Source organism: Dermacentor variabilis, chromosome 6 (genome assembly GCF_050947875.1).
Source record: "Dermacentor variabilis isolate Ectoservices chromosome 6, ASM5094787v1, whole genome shotgun sequence".
NCBI lineage: Eukaryota > Metazoa > Arthropoda > Arachnida > Ixodida > Ixodidae > Dermacentor > Dermacentor variabilis.
Window position 1 is genome coordinate 165,875,605 of NC_134573.1, and position 16,527 is coordinate 165,892,131.

Sequence of the window (16,527 nt, forward strand, 5' to 3'; positions counted from 1 at the left end):
CTGCCTTTGGTAGCATATACAGCAATTTTATCTCTATAGTTGTCCACCAGTCCCACTGATTCGTACCTCTTCAGTACTGACCGCATCAGGCAGGTTCAAAACCGGGGTAATCATTTATCTACAAGAATGCGAACTGGATACGATTTAAAAGTTTAACTCATTCTTCTACACATTTCAGTTGGAAATATTTTGTTTGGCTTTTGTTTCACAGTTGTTTTGGCATTGTCCATATGCTCGCTTTGCCAACAGCAAGCTTTTCTGTGAACGCGCGCAGCAGAATTCACTACCCACCCGTTCTTCCTTGCAAAGGCGTTAAGATTGTTGTCGTCTGTTCTAGATGAATGAAACTGAACTCAACAAATACGTTCGCAGCATTTTATTGTAGTATGCTCACTACCATGCTACACGGCTACAAACAATAAGCCAAAAAATTTATTAGTTATAGAAAGGCTACATCCGCAAGCAGCAGTTCTTTTTTTCGGCGACGATGACATCCTCAAAAGGAAAACAGAACAGAGTATGCTTTTTTGTTTTTTTCGTTTCCGAAGATGAAGCTATCAAAATATGACGATCTTGAGGATCCACGTGACCATATTGAATTCATATGTACACAAGCATACGCCCTCAAGAAAACAAGAAAGGAGAGAAACAGCACTTCTATACATAGCACTTGTAACAGTGCAGCTGTGCGATGTGGGAGTCATTGCGTGGAGCGCGAATAATACAACTCGAGTTAGGCGCGTACGTTTTAAAACAGCGTCGTGCCCAAGCACCACAATGCATAACACCAGCTTGCTTATCGACACAAAAGTCAAACGTTTATTGAAGCAAGTATTTTCATATGTGCTTTCTGTTGATCGTTGACCAGTGCTATCTAGCAAATTTCTCACGAAGGCGAACGTTGGATCTTACCGGCATATCGGGAAAACTGTCTAGCGATCTCGTTTTTGTTACAAGACTGCGAAGTGACGCGCTTTATAACAGAGCAATATCACAAACCGTGGTGGACTTCACGTAAGAACCTTTCGAGGTCGCTTAAGTCCAAGCACTGCCAAAGCAATAAGTAATCGTCAAATCGGCGCTAACTGTTGCGCTGTACAGGGAATGCATCATAAGTTGCCGTAAGATCCGAAGACAATCTAATGGTCTCATAGCTGTTTTTGCCGCCCCTGATGCCAAGCAGCTGTTCTACTCTGCCTGCTGGCACTATTTTTCCAGAGGAAGAATTAGCTTAATGGGAATCGGGCGACCGCGCTCCTGCAATAACACGAAGGTTGCGCCTGTAAGTCAGTTGAAGATTTCGAAACTGTAATGTTTGTGCAACACGTAATATCACTTGCTTAGCGCCATCTCATACACACTACATCGAGACAGGCTGAAAGAATTGCCTACCGAATCTAACTAAGACGCTCTGGTAAATGAAGTGTCTGTCATATTTTGTTGCAATAACTGTGAAAGAAATTAACGCATTAAACTTTTCAGCTTGTACTGCTTGGAAATTGTCTACACAATATTGCTCATATGAAACGAGTATATCTTGACTAGATAGCAAATGGTTGCTGCACATCCGATTTATCAAGTTATTGATATGGTTACCTGCTTTCGATACAATAAAACTCATCCTTCTTTATTATCTGCTCCCAAGGACGGTATTCTTGGATACCTCCCGGTTCTCGATAATAATAAGCCTGTGAGAGATCGAAAGCTTGTTTCTGCTGCAGTTTCGAGCCCATGTATACCACACATTTTTTCAACTGAATCATTTTTGAACTCGCACGACACTGAGCTATGGAGATCATCGTCCTAGTTAAGTTCACTGCAAGGCATAGGTATCTCCGAAGGAGTCCCGTTACCTCTGTCCAACTTCGACCAAACCCGACCTATACAGCAACATATCCCCTGAAGGCATCCAATCCTCCATCTAATACTCGACCGCTATTCAATGTGTTGTCATTCCCGTGACATTCACTCTGGTTATAGACTACCGGTTCCATGGCCTCCGGCTTACACCGCCCATTCAATTGCGCTTATTTTCTTCATCTCAGCTAGAATATGATCTGCTCGTGTATGATCTGTCACCCAAACATTTATCTTCTAAGTGATACCCTTAAGATACAATGGTTTACCGGCACATCCACGTTATCGAGACTTTGTCGAAATTATATCCGGGTCAGTCTACAGCACAGAGATAATGTTAATATCAAGGGAAGAAAACTGCCGCGTTATTGCTCTTGGAAGAGCGGATTGCACACGTGACATTGTAGTTGTAGCGTCGTCAAAGACTACCGTACTTATTTCCTTTAACCGATGGCCCTATCGTGCTACTTTAAGAAAAAAGACAGGCGAAAGGGAGGATAGGCGTAGCAATTGGTAAACATATGGTACGCAGCGCTTTTGCTTTTGAGCATGTGGGAGAGTACAACCACTGTACGTCTAGGTACCGAATGAGGAATTCAATTTGAAACTTAAATATACACGCAAAAGCCAAGCCATCAAATTTTGTCATCAGGGTTAGCGCTAACGCCTAGTTAACAGAAAAAAAGGAAAAAAAAAGCTCACGTCGCTCCACGTACTCTCGGCATTACGTCGATAACGCCAAACTTCCGTACTGAACTCCATCGCACTGCGTTATTTTAAAACTACACTTAAAAGAAATATTGAATGAAGTTGAACTAGTAAGAAACTTCTTAAACAGCTTGATTTGCATTAATTAGGAGAAAAAAATATTATTGAAATAAGAAATGAAGCACAAATATATTTCATTAAAATTTTACAACCTAACCGCTGAGATGGCGACATTAATGTGACGTCCCAGATGTCACTGTGGTTCGCGTATTTCGCGCGTTTTGCTGCACATTTTCCCGAAGTCCTCACGTTGACTCTTTTCTCACTTTCGAGTCCCATGTAATTCTTTATTTTATCATTTATAAGCGCCTGGCAACCGCTGAGTGCACGTTGCCAAGGTCCACAAGGTCAAGGAAAGCTGATGTGAGAACTATAAGGCGATGATCCCCTTTCCGGCGTATCATATGGGCATATTTGGCATAAATAGTTCACGGTAAGACCAACCTATTCGGTACTCCAAGAACGCAATCTAACTCTTGTAGCTACAGATTTATTTGTGCTGTTTCTTTCAAATTAGACTTGTATTGGCATGGAATGACGGGCACGTGCTTGCATTTGTGCGAGAAGCTACGCGCCAAAGTCAGGGATGATCTGGACAACTCTTAGGCATGCCTGGGACACAGAAACAAGCCTGTGAAACACCCGCCTACAGCGAGATATTCACTTAAAGGAGGGCTCCTGTGACGCTTCATCTTCCTACACTCAGTACAAGTTGTGTTATAGCTTAACGCATATATAGCTTGTGCGTTCTGCGCGAGTGCTATGTAATGATGGGCATGCATTCACCGTGAAAATCCCGAAGAAACTACAACCTTTCTTTATCACAAGAATATCAGCAGCAAGTTGGAAAGAAATGAATGACTGAAATGATATGGCACACTGAACTCAACATGGATGAAGGAGACATTGAATCACACCCACATCGACAAAAGAACGTAATCTGCAAGGCATTTGCTGACTTTGTGTCTCATAAGATAATTCTAGTCATGAAAAGAGAGATCAGATGGCAGGTCCATCACTCAGCTCGAAACGCAGTCAGTGTACATCTTAGAAGAATAATTATACTATGTCAAAGAGCAAGAGGAAACTTGGGCTTCCTGTCAGGACCGATCCAATATAGAATTTCGTTGAATCTAGCGGCTGCGTGCAATTGTGTCAGATGTCACACTTGCAACAACACAGGCAAGCTTTTTGCATCTACACTGCTGAAACGTAAGTTTTGACGAACGTAGCGCTGTGTTATGACAGACGTACATATTTTAATAAATTCCTCGTGAAACATTTGCTGTATCAATGAATATTGTAGTTAGGCACTGTTAGAACTTAATTAAAGGTTTTTCACGGGCTCACTTTCAAAATGCCATGAGGTCTGCTATTTTAAAGGGTTACTCAACTTAGTCACGTGCCTTAGAACCGCAATATAGAGAAAGGTTTTCTTTCTAATAGCAAATGACATTATGGGGCCATCCTTCACCCGGTTGCTGAGGCATTTAAAAAAAAAATTGACAATCCGGCGATCACCGTATCTTCGGCAGGCGGCAAGGAACATATTCTGCTTTATATGAACTATTTCATTCAGTCTAACGATTAAAGACTAAAGAAGACCGAAGATTGCTGCAAATGCTGCAATTAAAAAAACAATTAACACTAGCACATTCATAATCCTAGTTAATGTCATTGTTTCCCGAATGCCGTGCATCTCTGCAAGATCTATTCAGGAGGCATATTGAGTATCAGTATCACGGTGAACAAGAGCTCCTCCTTCAATTAACCGATATACAAGCGTAGGCATCAGCTGAGAATAAGTGCGCACAGTCCAAATAAGTGAAGAGACGACTTCATCCACAGAGCAGGGAAGTTTGTTTTCGTCATAGTGCATCGTCGTTCTCGTTAATCTTTTCTTTTGAGTGTTCCAATATTTGCACACCACAATAGGACGGCACCGAAGGTGAAGCTTGTTGAGGTGCCTTCTCTGGCGACCTACGCAAAGCAAGCAGCACAACCGAAAACGTCGCCGAAACGTCTCGTATTATTTTCTTTTTTACCGCACCGCGTCAGACGATATGCACCGGCACAGCACAGCACCGTAGAAGTCGCACGACAGAGTTGTCACCACGTGACACAGAACACGCGATGACGTCACGCGCACGAGGAGCCGATGTCGCACACTGGAGTCGCCGCTGACGATCGCAGTGAACAGGCAGATGAAGTATTCGCGGTGCTCCATCCACGCCGACAGCCGCACACGAAGATTGCCTCCGCGCAGTGGCGGCTTCAGGCGCAGCTGTTGAGCGTAAGAGTCACGAAACACAATAGATCGGCCCGACAATAGCAGCTGGGGAAATGAACGCCATTGCGTTGCCCCGAGAATGCTGATGACAGAGCATGATGGGAGCGGCGGTGTCCCCTGTACCGAACTCGGCGGTCAGTGGTTCTGATCACCTCGGCGGTCTGCTCTCCGGCGAGCGCTGACTCGACTGCCGCAGGTGTCGCTAAGCGCAGCACACGTGATGCCTCGAAGGCTTTCCTTGCAAGCTCACTTACAGGCAGCAACCGCAGTGGGGATTCAGGGCACTTTCATTGCGGGCGCGCGTTAGGTCTGTCTCGGTTCGGTTTAGCATGTTGGTCCCACATTGCACGTCCACCGGATAAAAAGGCAACGCTGGGTTTCTGCACTTCATTTTTCGTGTTTTTATACAGAGAGTATACATGGAACAGTTGTTAGGCTTGTAAAAGAGCGCAGTGTCTTACTTTCTTGAATAAAAAATCTGAGAGAACAGCAGTCTGAGGAAAACAGTAGGTGCAGCTAATTCGTGGTGCACTGCTTAGAGCACGTGGTGGGCAAAGGCAAGGCATACGCGTGAGCGCTCGGAAAAAAAAAAGGAAAAGAAATACCTACTCCAACAATAATCCTATCTCTGACTCTTCAGTAATACATTGGTATGCGCGATATTTTATTTTCGCCCTGGTGTAAGACGCAAATTCAACCCATATCCTTTCGTCCACTTTATCTCGCTTACTGTGCAGGCTATATCCACAAGAACCTAATGCGGGCCATTTAGTTACATGTTCCTGCAATCGAGTTTGTGGCAAGCGTAAAAAGTTCAAAAAAGCGCACGCACCCTAGCAGACACGGGTATGCCGTATACGAATCAGGAGAATTACGCGCTCGTTTTCTTTTTTCAGAATATTTTTCTCGACGTTCAGCTTGCATACTAAGCCCAAAATTTACCGTGTCGGCTCTGTGCTTTCCTGGTTCATTTATAGGCTTCCGTGCTTTCGTGTTCACATTTGGAGGCGCGCAGACATAGGAAAAACAAAATATCAAGCGCTGATTTAGATTTGACAAAATAAGTTAAACTTAAGGCAGTCCTATCGAGGTCGACGCTTCTACTTCTGGTCCGATGATGCATGTGTATGCATCAGTTAAGTTGAATGCTATCATTTTGTGACGTACTTAGATGCCAAATCTTCTTTTCGTCGCCCTTCGGTATCAAGGCAAATACAGCTTTATTTCCGCCTATTTCAATCAAAGAGTTCGGCTCTGTAGGTTTGGTCAAGGAACCGTTCTCTCGTCGACCTCTGCCACAACCTGTAGGATCTCGAATAGATCGATAGTTTAGCAGCTGTATAAAGCATTGGCGATCTCTGCGGAAAACCTACGGGGCGTCACGTCGACCATTTCTTTCGCAAGCACGTGTTCCCGCATTTTCCTGCAAAACAGAGCATAACTGTCGACTGCATCGCTACAAAGAGCGAGATATGTTTGTTTTTCCTTTATGATACCTTCCACAAAGATCCACGTTACTCACAGACTTGTGTTGTCAGGCTCGCTTTCTCCACCGGAACATCTTCGGATGGAGCTTACGGTAAGCTAGAAAGGCAGCTTTGAGTAACTCACACTGGGAAAAGCGTAGAACGTGGTTGCTCTGTTCCATCTTGATGTGCTTAAGAGAATGGTCTGAGTTTGTGCGCTCGCCACTAACCATGCTCGCGCAACACTAAAAGCGAGTATCGCAGCTAAAGAACCAACGTTTCATGCAAGCTCAAAGCTCTAACATATCGGCGCAAGATGGTGTGTTTTTCTCTAAACTACATGAAAGCCGTTTCCTTAGTCCTAGCACGCATTACACGCGAATAATGTTTGGTCGGGGAGGAGATGCAGGCCTACATAGCGCGTACCTGAGTTACAGCGTGTGCTCGAGCTGTTTCCGCACTCAATCCCTAAAACTTTGGTTCAGCGAGGAGAAGAAGGCGAAAGTGTGTTTTGTATATAGATACATTGTATATAGATACATCTATATGTATATATATATTCTATAGCAATGTCGTTACATATATATATCTATATATCTTAATCTCACAAGGCCAGGGAACAGAGCGACTTCTCTGAGAGGCAGATATGTGTAGACCTATATAGAGCGACATCCGCAGAAAACTGGTTCTTTAAAAGTGGTGACGCGTGTGGTTATAAAATTATGTCGAAGGGAAACATGTAAGCAAGAGCCGCCTAAGGAGTGAAATTTCTTCCCCACAAGGTCATAGATCAAAACCGCGTAAGAGTTTACTGTGAAATTGTTTGTACAAAAAATGAGAAACCTTTAGATTGCGCATGCGATGTTCTCGTTTTCCTAAAAATGCTTAATCTTGTGTTAAAGCTATATTCACGGGCAATGTGCCTGCTGTATACGTAGTACCATCATAGACTTGCTTGGTTCGTGTGTCTACGATCATTTTTCTATAAGATAAATTGCTACGCGTGTTTTCTTTTCATGATCACTCGAGCCAGTACAGTGCTGGCGAAGCTAACGGTTCGCGAAGACGAGCTTCTTCGCTTCTGATATCAGTTACACCGAGGTGTCATACGGAATGTGTAATTACGTGCTTCTCAGTGGTTGAGTTAACATATATCGTCTACAGTTTGCTTAGCAAAGGTAACAGTGAAATCGCGACTTCTGTACACTCCATGACGGCGTTAAAGGTGCACCGTAAGTACACCGCATAAAAGAAAAAAGGAAGAAACACGCACAGAGAACGTTTCTCAACTACTCTGGAAGAAATTGAAACGAAATTCTTGCCCTCTATAGATTACGCGCGCAAGACACGTTTGTCACCAGCTTCAAACTTGTTCGCATGTGGCAGATCTTGTGGGAGCATGTAAACGAGGCCATCTCTTCTTTTTCTTCTTCTTTGTCACTTTTGTAACGTTTCGCAAATTATTTTATCCGCGTTGAACCTGACTTGGCGCTGTGGTGGCCTCATCAGTGGTTCTGAGTATAGATTCAGCATTAACTTTAAGGTGTAGGCAGCTAGCGACGCATCTTTCCGGAGACACGGGGCGGTCACCACAAAGTTAATGCAATCAAGGTCTGATTGCGCGAAAGGATGTCTTCCTAGAGATGACAGGACTTATGTAAATATGGCCTGCATAGGTGGTGCCTGGTCCGGTGTGCTGACGCCGTTGTAGATACCTGCACAGAAGGGAAAAAAAAGAAGAAGCGATAGTGAAAGTCACGACATGGCACGCTAGTAAATGCTACAAAAAATACGAAAAGCGCAATATAAGACAAGCACAGGCAAAGCATAAATTCCTGCATATTACGCGCGCAAAGCTGCACGTAGGGCGCGGCAAACGTCAGCTTCCACTGAAGTGAAGAAGCAGTTCCGTTTACACATGGACATTGTGTTTTGCAGAAACTGCGTACCACTTCCTCCCTACAGCAAATCCGACTGGTTGCTTTCGAGCGCTCTCAAAGTGCGAACGCTCGGAACACATTCGTCTGACTCCCTCAGAGCACACTCGGGGGTGCCTTCACCTTCGAGCCGAAAGCTCGACCGAGATGTGTATAATATCCAGATCACGTGGCTCTTCGTCTTCGTATGAGAGCACTTGAGCCTTCGGCTCGGGCAGCTTTACCCTGGCGCCAATCTAGGAAAGGCTCTGCATGGCTGCAAACCGAGTGGGAACGCGATACGAACCCAGTCGGGTGTACCGTAATACTATTTCGTACTTAGTGCAGGGTGCCATATTTGGAGTGAGAAACAAGTGCACACGTGTATGGTTTCTGTGCGCGTGTGAGAGGGGAGGATGGCTGATTGGGCAAGATGGCATGGGAGGAGCGGGACGGTTTACTGAATGCTACTGAGATCAATTACCGAGCAATGTAGTGGCATTCATGCAGAAATATTCAGAATCCGTACAGAAATCGTATAACTTCCTACGCTCCACCGCTCAGCGCGCAGAAAGATTCAAAAAACAAATCCACATAGGCGAGATGCTTATCTCGCAGCCTTTTTTTATTTTATTGTCTGCAGTTGCAGCTTATGTTGATACCAAACTCCACCGAGTATTTCTGGGAGATATGGTGTTATAGCATTTTTTACGCTTGACCTTATCATTCGAAACGTCGCAGTGATCAGCGGACTTCAAGTGGATGTTTTATAAGGCCCTGTGGCGTTCATCTCAACGTGGCTACAATAAATCCCGCATGTCAAAAACAGAAAAAAGAAACACGAGCGGTCACTTTACTAGTTTAAATACATGCACAATGGACTTAATATGACGCTGAAGTTTCTCTGGTGAATAAATGGCTGAGCACTACAACTATTAGGTGCAGGTTCTGTGGCTACCACGGCAGCACCACACCTTACGCCACATGCAAGTTTGATCCCACATTGAAATTGCATTTCCACATATAACATATTGAAAGTCCTAGCTTTAATACTCGTTGAAACATGAGATTGATTGATTGATTGATTGATTGATTGATTGATTGATTGATTGATTGATTGATTGATTGATTGATTGATTGATTGATTGATTGATTGATTGATCAGACCGACTGAGCAAATGCACCTCTCTCAGTGCCTAGGTTTTAACGTGGCATACGCATTCTGGACGCCCATTCCCTGCTTCGCAAGGCGAAATCTCATACACATTAGAATAAGTTGTGTGGCGCCTTTATTATTTACTCTTTTCATTACGCGAGGTTAAGCCTGACTCACGACGGTTAACGAAGACGAGTGACGCGAGCGATTTCATCGTGTGGCCCATTCCATGTATATGCATGGTCTCTGAGGAGCCTTTCCTTCTGATTAAGCTTGTCGAAAAACGAAAAAAAAAAGCAAATATAATGAAACGGAAGCGACCCGAAATCAGACGAAAGCGCGACTCAGCGTTACTACGACGAGCAAGCGAGAAATATAGATTTTTCAGGAAACGCGTTTTCACTTTCAATTATATCTATTGCCCGACGTCTAGAACCCATATACAGGAGCAAGCTGGTGCGCGTTTCGTTGAGAAAGACAGACGCTGTGAATAGAGATAGAAGAATCGCAAACGAAAAGATACACACACACGAAAAAAATAAGGAATCTGGATATGAGTTCCACCCGAGGGAACGCACGCCAGTCCATAAAGCCCTAAGAGGGTCGTCATTTCTCGAGTCGACGTTGACAAGAGTTTTAAAGACAAGAAAAAAAAAAGAAGAAGAAAGTGTAGGTGGTGAACGCAAGCACCGACACGACGAGAAGCAGAACGGCGATGTCGCGTATACCAGAGGTCCGTGAGGAGACGATGACCGCTCTCTCGGAGTTCCATCGCCGAAGACTAGTTGGGACGAAAATGACAAATTTGGCGTCCTTCTCTCTCTCTCTTTATATTTTCCTTTTCCTAATTTGTGAGGCTCCTACCTCCTCCTTGCAACATTTCCTTTCCATACCCTCAATTCCAAACCTAACTGTTCCCATCCTCGCATCCAATCAGCGTGTTGATTACATTGCCCACAGGCACGAAGCCACGATGTCATCAATACCAGTCGTGTCCGGCTACGATCATTAGAGGTGGCTACCCTGCTTGTACACCCAGCCGAAAGGAGTAACTCGTTTCTTATTTCGTTGCTCCCGCGTAGGGGCGAAATGATGTGAGGAAATCATTTGCCGAATCCTGGAAGAAGTTAAAGCCTCCTTCCGTATTTTATTAATTTTTATATTTTTTGTGCCTCGCGCGGCCTACTTGAGATATGTTGATAGCTGTATGAGGCTTCTTTCTTCTTTTCTTTTTTTCGCCGAAGCGGCAGCCCCAATGTTAGGTCCTTTCTGAAGGCCGGGAAGTCAACAAGTGGCGCAACAATCCTGGAGCTGTCATTTTGGTGGCACTGCCTTACGTGGTCTTTAGTTGCTTCTTCGGAAAATATTAGGGTCAACATACCGAGAAAACGGGGAGAAGAAAGCGTCGTGAAACAACTTTTAACGCGTAAGGCATTATATGCCTCCATTACGCACAAATCTGTGGGCGAAATATTACCAAGAGTACCGAAAATGGCCTACGACGCATAGAGTAAAAAAAAAAACGAAAGCGTAAAAAAAATGCTCGGATTGGCATTGAATTTCTCAGGGAGGTTCCTGTAGACTGAGCAAACTAACATCTTTGAAAAGAAAACTTGGCGCAGTTCGGTCTGGGTGGAAATCGAGCCCAGGCCTCTCGGTTTCAAGAAGAGCAGGCTTCTCCGCCGAAACGGCTACTCCACGGTTCTGGCTGACCAAAAGCGTACCTAGTGCGTGAGTTCATGAGCGCGTTGATAGCGCTCCGAAGTCTACAAACGGTATAATAATGCTTTCTCATTCCCACACGTAAGCATGCAGTCTTAAGTTTCTCTGCTGAATTCCCTTTTCTATGCTTCATTATTCTCTCGCAACACCATTAAATTATTATATAACTTTCGACTTAATAGTCTGGACAGCATACTACAGCATGGCCTCAAATGGTCACATGCTGATTTTGCCGATCAGAGGTCCCATTAAAACTAACCAAATAAGAAGTTCTTAATGCAGGCGAGCTTTGCAGACAGGAAAATACCTCCTTCTCCCGAATTGTGCAACTTAGCGTGAAAGTGCGCGTCTAATTTGGTTCATAGGTTGGGCAAAATTGCCGTGTTACAATTATTATTTCCGCTTCGTTCTGGTATCCGTTAACTTTCTTTAGTGTGTTTGAGGGGTATTGCGACTGCACTGGTTGTTTGACCCAAGTTTCATTGCTCAGCTTTTTAACAAAGAAAAAGAAAGATCTCGAACTGCCTAGTTCGCTTTTCCAAGAATTCAGCGGCAGCCTCACTGCGTAGCAATCCTTGCGCAATGAGCTGTAATGACACATTTTGTTGTTGTTGTTTAGTCGACGTCGTTGTAACGTCGTTGCAGGTTGTTGTTGTTGTTGTTGTTGTTGTTGTTGTTGTTGTTGTTGTTGTTGTTGTTGTTGTTTAGTCGACGTCGTTGTAACGTTTCGTTCACTGTTTAATATTGAGTAGGTTTTTGACAAATATCCATTCCAGCTTCTCACGTATACGTCAACGTAACGAAGCGAGCGAAATAAAACCACCCTATATAGTTTGGATGGACCTTTGTCGGGAGATAAGCCGCATATTTTTCATCTGACGCACTTTACCGCTGATGGGAAGGAACTTTCCGCGAAGCTTCACCTTAATACTCTCAGTGGCACATCGTGTGAAGTCAGCAGACGATGAGGCCACGAAAAACGTAGGCGAAAATCACTATTGACAAACAACATTAATTAAAAGAAACTGCTCTATTCTTGCGCACGGCTAAAAAATCACACTCGAGTTTGTATGTCGAAACATTTCAAACATGAGCCATGAATATCAAAGCCAGAACATCGAATCACGATCGGTTGTCTCTAGGCATTGCTTAATTAACGAGAACCCAGGGCCACAACTTGACGACGAATCGCCCACCTGCTAGGAAGCCTCAACGATTAATGATTAGGTGGGTCTGTGTAATGGAAAACTGGCGGAATTAAATAATACGGTCACTCCCGACATCTCGCCTTTTGTCAGGTATGATTGCTTTGGTGTTAGTAATTTTCCCACCTACCTAATCAACTCGTCCAAAATATAATCGGTTGTCTAATCACTCTCGCTGCGGACAAAGGTCATATGTTGTTGTCTCGAAGAACAGGTATTTGGCGCGAACGGACACTGAACGATAATTGGAGAACACGTTTTTGTCACCAGCTTTGAATATGACACTAACTTTCGCAGACTGCATTTCTTGAGGAAAGATTCCAGCAGATATTGAAAGATTAAAAACGTGGGTAAGTGCAGGCGATAGAATGTCAAGTACAACATTTATTTGTCTTATCACTAACCCGTTTATGCCACGTGCTTTGTTATTTTTCAAGGACATAAAAGTTGGTAAGACTTCACGTGCAGTTGTTGGCGCAAAAAAAAAAAAAGCAACTGTATGTGCTTCTCGCGGACTCGGAAATGCAGTTGGAGCCATATTGTGGTTGCTTTCTTTCCAAATTAGTAAAGTAGTTGTTAAATTTATTTGAAAGTTTCGCGCCTTTTAGGGTTCTGTTATATTGAATTAGCTCAAGCTCATCAGTCTGGCAGATATTACGATTTAATAACTTGTTAATTTCGCGCCGTAGCCTGTCGGTCCGATTTCATATTTGACTGAAAAGGTTTTCTAAAAGAAGTTTTTTAGCATTTCCCAAAAACTTTGTTACATGGTTGCGATATTTTTTGAACACTTTAAAATGACCTGGATCTCTCGTTCTTACAAACTTATTGTATAATGAATTCTTTTTGCTTATCATGACGACGTATTCATTAGTAAGCCATGGTTTACGAATCTTGGAAAAATTTTCGGTGGTTTTAAACTTGCACATGCACATCTTTCAAAATGCGCAGGAACGTGTCGTATGCTCTGTCAGGGTCTGTGCACTAAGACACAGGTGCCCAATCTACGTTTGCGATTTGATTGCGGAGCATGCTGACTGTTCTGCAGTTTATTTCCCGAACAAGAAATGCCTCCGAGTGACGGGCACCCTTAGAATCTGCACCGAACCGACACAACATTGGATTGGATTGGAAAAACTTTAATAAAAGTCCTGCAGGACGCACGTCAGCGCGCAGTGGGCGTCTCCCACGCAGGGATCGACACAACATATAAATGAATAAATGATCACCCATATCAGCCACGATAGTACCCGATCTTGGGTCTAGGTAACTTAGTACAGTTTGTCACAAAAAGGTCAAGAAGGCTATCGGAAGTGTTGGTAAGGCGCGCAGGTGTGGTCATCACATTTCTACAATAATATGACTGAAGAAGAAGTGGCCGATCACGTGCGTCTTAAGCATTTTGCAGAAGGTTAAAATTAAATCATGGGGTTTTACGTGCCACAACCACGATCTGATTATGAGGCACGGAGTATTGGGGGACTCGAGAAATTTGTACCGCCCGGGATTCTTTAACATGCACCGAAATTTAAGTACACGGGGTAGGATAGGATAGGATAGGTTAGGAATAAACTTTATTTGTCCAACGGTTATTGCTGTTGGTGCCCGGGGCTAGGCTGTCGGGGGTCCATCGCCCAAGGAAAATCATCCGAGATCTTCGGCAATGGCCCTGGCCCGCTGGACGGCCCACTCCTGGTTTTCGGGTGCCTCGCTGAGGAGGGCGGCTTGTCATCTCTCAGCGAGGCGCTCCGCTTCAGAGGGTCCTGCTGTTGTCTTCCCCCTTCCTCCTGGTCCTTCTTCCTCATGGCGTTGGCATTCCCAAAGCACATGGGCCATATCGGCCCGTTCGTGCTCGCACCATAGGCAGCCGGGCGACGGGTGCAGCGCGGGCCACAAGCGGTGTTTTCGCATTTAGCCCCCATCGAAATGCGGCCGCCGTGGCCAGGATTCGATCTCGCGGCTGCGTGCTTAGCAGCCGAGCACCCTAGCCACTAAGCAACCACGGCGGGTTCAAAAGGTTAACGTGGCAGTCACCACCGATCACGAAGTATAGGTCATTTAGGTAGACGAAACTTAGCAGTCTGTCAAGTACAAAAAATTCATGCGTCCGTATTCCCATCTGGTGGGTGGTACATCTGTGAAGTATGTCATGTGAAGTCAGCAGACGATGAAGTCAAGAATAACGTAGGCGAAAATAACTGCTGATAAAAACATTAATTAAAAGAAACTGCTCTATTCTTGTTCACGGCTAAAAAATCACGCTCGAGTTTTTATATCAAAACATTTCTGCTATGCGGGCAAAAGCACGCGCCATGAATATCGAAGCCAGAACATCCAATCACGATCGATTGTCTCTAGGGATTGCCTAATTAACGAGAGCTCAGCGCCGCAACTTGACAACGAACTTGACACCTCTAGAAAGCCTCAACAATTAATCATTAGGTGGGTCCCTGTAATGGAAAACTGGCCGAATTAAATAATATGGTCGCTCCCGACAGCTCGCCTTTTGTCAGGTATGATTGCTTCGGTGTTAGTAATTTTCTCACCTTACTAATCAACTCCTACAAAATATAATGAGCTCTCTAATCACCCTCGCCGCTGACGAAGGTAATATGTTGTTGTCTCGAAGAACATGCAGGTATTTCGCGCGGTCAAATTTAGCCACGTCGAGACGTGACTAATTAGCAAGCACAGTGATTTTGAGCACGTATTAGGGTGTGTGACGTTTAGGTGACAGCGTGTACTGCTGAGTGTTTAGTGATTCGTGGTGCACTAATGCCTTTGATGCTTGTTTTTGTAGTGCGATACTCGTATGGCGTCTGTCTTGTTGGCTTCAGGCCACGCGCCCCAGCACCTGTTTCATGTGGGCGTGTTTTTGTTTTTTTTCTCAATAATATATAACAGTAAGGTGTCAAGGGCTGAACAGTTGTGAGTCGCAGTTTCACTGCAAAAAGCAGGAAATACGGGACGAGCAAGAAAAAGGGATGACAAACAGCGCTAACGTCCAAGTTTTATTCGCAAAAGCGGGCCATGTGTCTACACGGAATACATTTCGCGCGCTTTCGTTAGTGCTCTGCGTCATCCCCTCCGCCGGCTTGCTCTTCCATTTCCGCGCTATACGGTGAAAATATATCGTTTAAACATTTCCAGATATCTACCCCGAAGTTGTTATTGTTCTTTGGTACAAATGCCATTCTTCCTTTGTGTTTAAGCGCCGAGGTTCTCGTTGAATTTTTTACCAATCACGCTTTTACAACACAGTAAAGCAAAATGTGGAGTAGAAACTGAAGTGTGCTGACTCGGGGAAGACTGGCGATCCTATCCACTAGGTGTACTTGAGGGTCAAATTGCGATGTGACAAAATCGCGCCGCCACTACGTCTCACTAAGGTGTCGACGTACTGATTGGGCTTTAAGATTCCCGCTAATGCACCCCCTCCCCCTATTCACGTGACGACCTCCGTAATTCTTCACACTGTCGCCCTTGAGGAATCAACTGCTGTATTCCCCATACAAACAGCGAGCTTGTCGTTATATTGGACAACGGAGGACCACGCGCTTCTCTGAGCCAGGTACAAATCACGTTCCATCCGCGTCCGCACAGAGAAATCGTTGTGAAGAGAGCGCAAAACTAAACTGGGCGCGACGCTCCATTTTGCTAAGTGGACAATGACAGTGCGACGGATTTGGGCAGTGGGTCGGGGAAAAGTGGTGGCGACTCCGAGGGGTGGGTTCCCCCCCCCCCCCCCCCTTGGCTCAACCTTGGCGCGTGGCCCGCTTGCTCGTGTCGTCGCAGTCGATGGAAGACGTTATATCCGGGGCGCTTACGAGGGCAGCAGGCCGGCGGCTCCGGCTGCGACATCACATATACCTGCGTGTTTGCACTGAGACGACGACCCAAACGAGGCGAGTACATTCCCGTGTTTCGCGGTGTTCTTCGATATACGACGACAGTACACCTTGAGACAGCCCCCTTCCCATGAAACACAGAGGCAAGAGGAGGAGGGGGGGGGGGGGGGCAAAGCGGCAACGAGCTATCCTCTCTCATTGATTTGTTTTTTCTTTGCCTGATCTTCTTCTTCGCTTTTTTTTTTTCGTTTTTATGCCTTTATATATGTTCGTAATCCAACAAACATTCCCACCTCCTC

General features: G+C 44.8%; 1 protein-coding gene across 4 annotated transcripts in view; it reads right to left on the minus strand.

The window, feature by feature from the left end:
* Positions 1–361: 361 nt before the first annotated feature.
* Positions 362–16,527, minus strand: part of LOC142585677 (potassium voltage-gated channel protein Shaw-like) — a 117,941-nt gene continuing 101,775 nt past the window's right edge. For all 4 annotated transcript variants that reach the window (XM_075696620.1, XM_075696618.1, XM_075696621.1 and 1 more), the window contains one exon: positions 362–8,096. In XM_075696620.1, the coding sequence (XP_075552735.1) occupies positions 8,035–8,096 (62 nt within the window). In that variant the 3' untranslated portion in view covers positions 362–8,034. The remainder of the gene's footprint in view (positions 8,097–16,527) is intronic.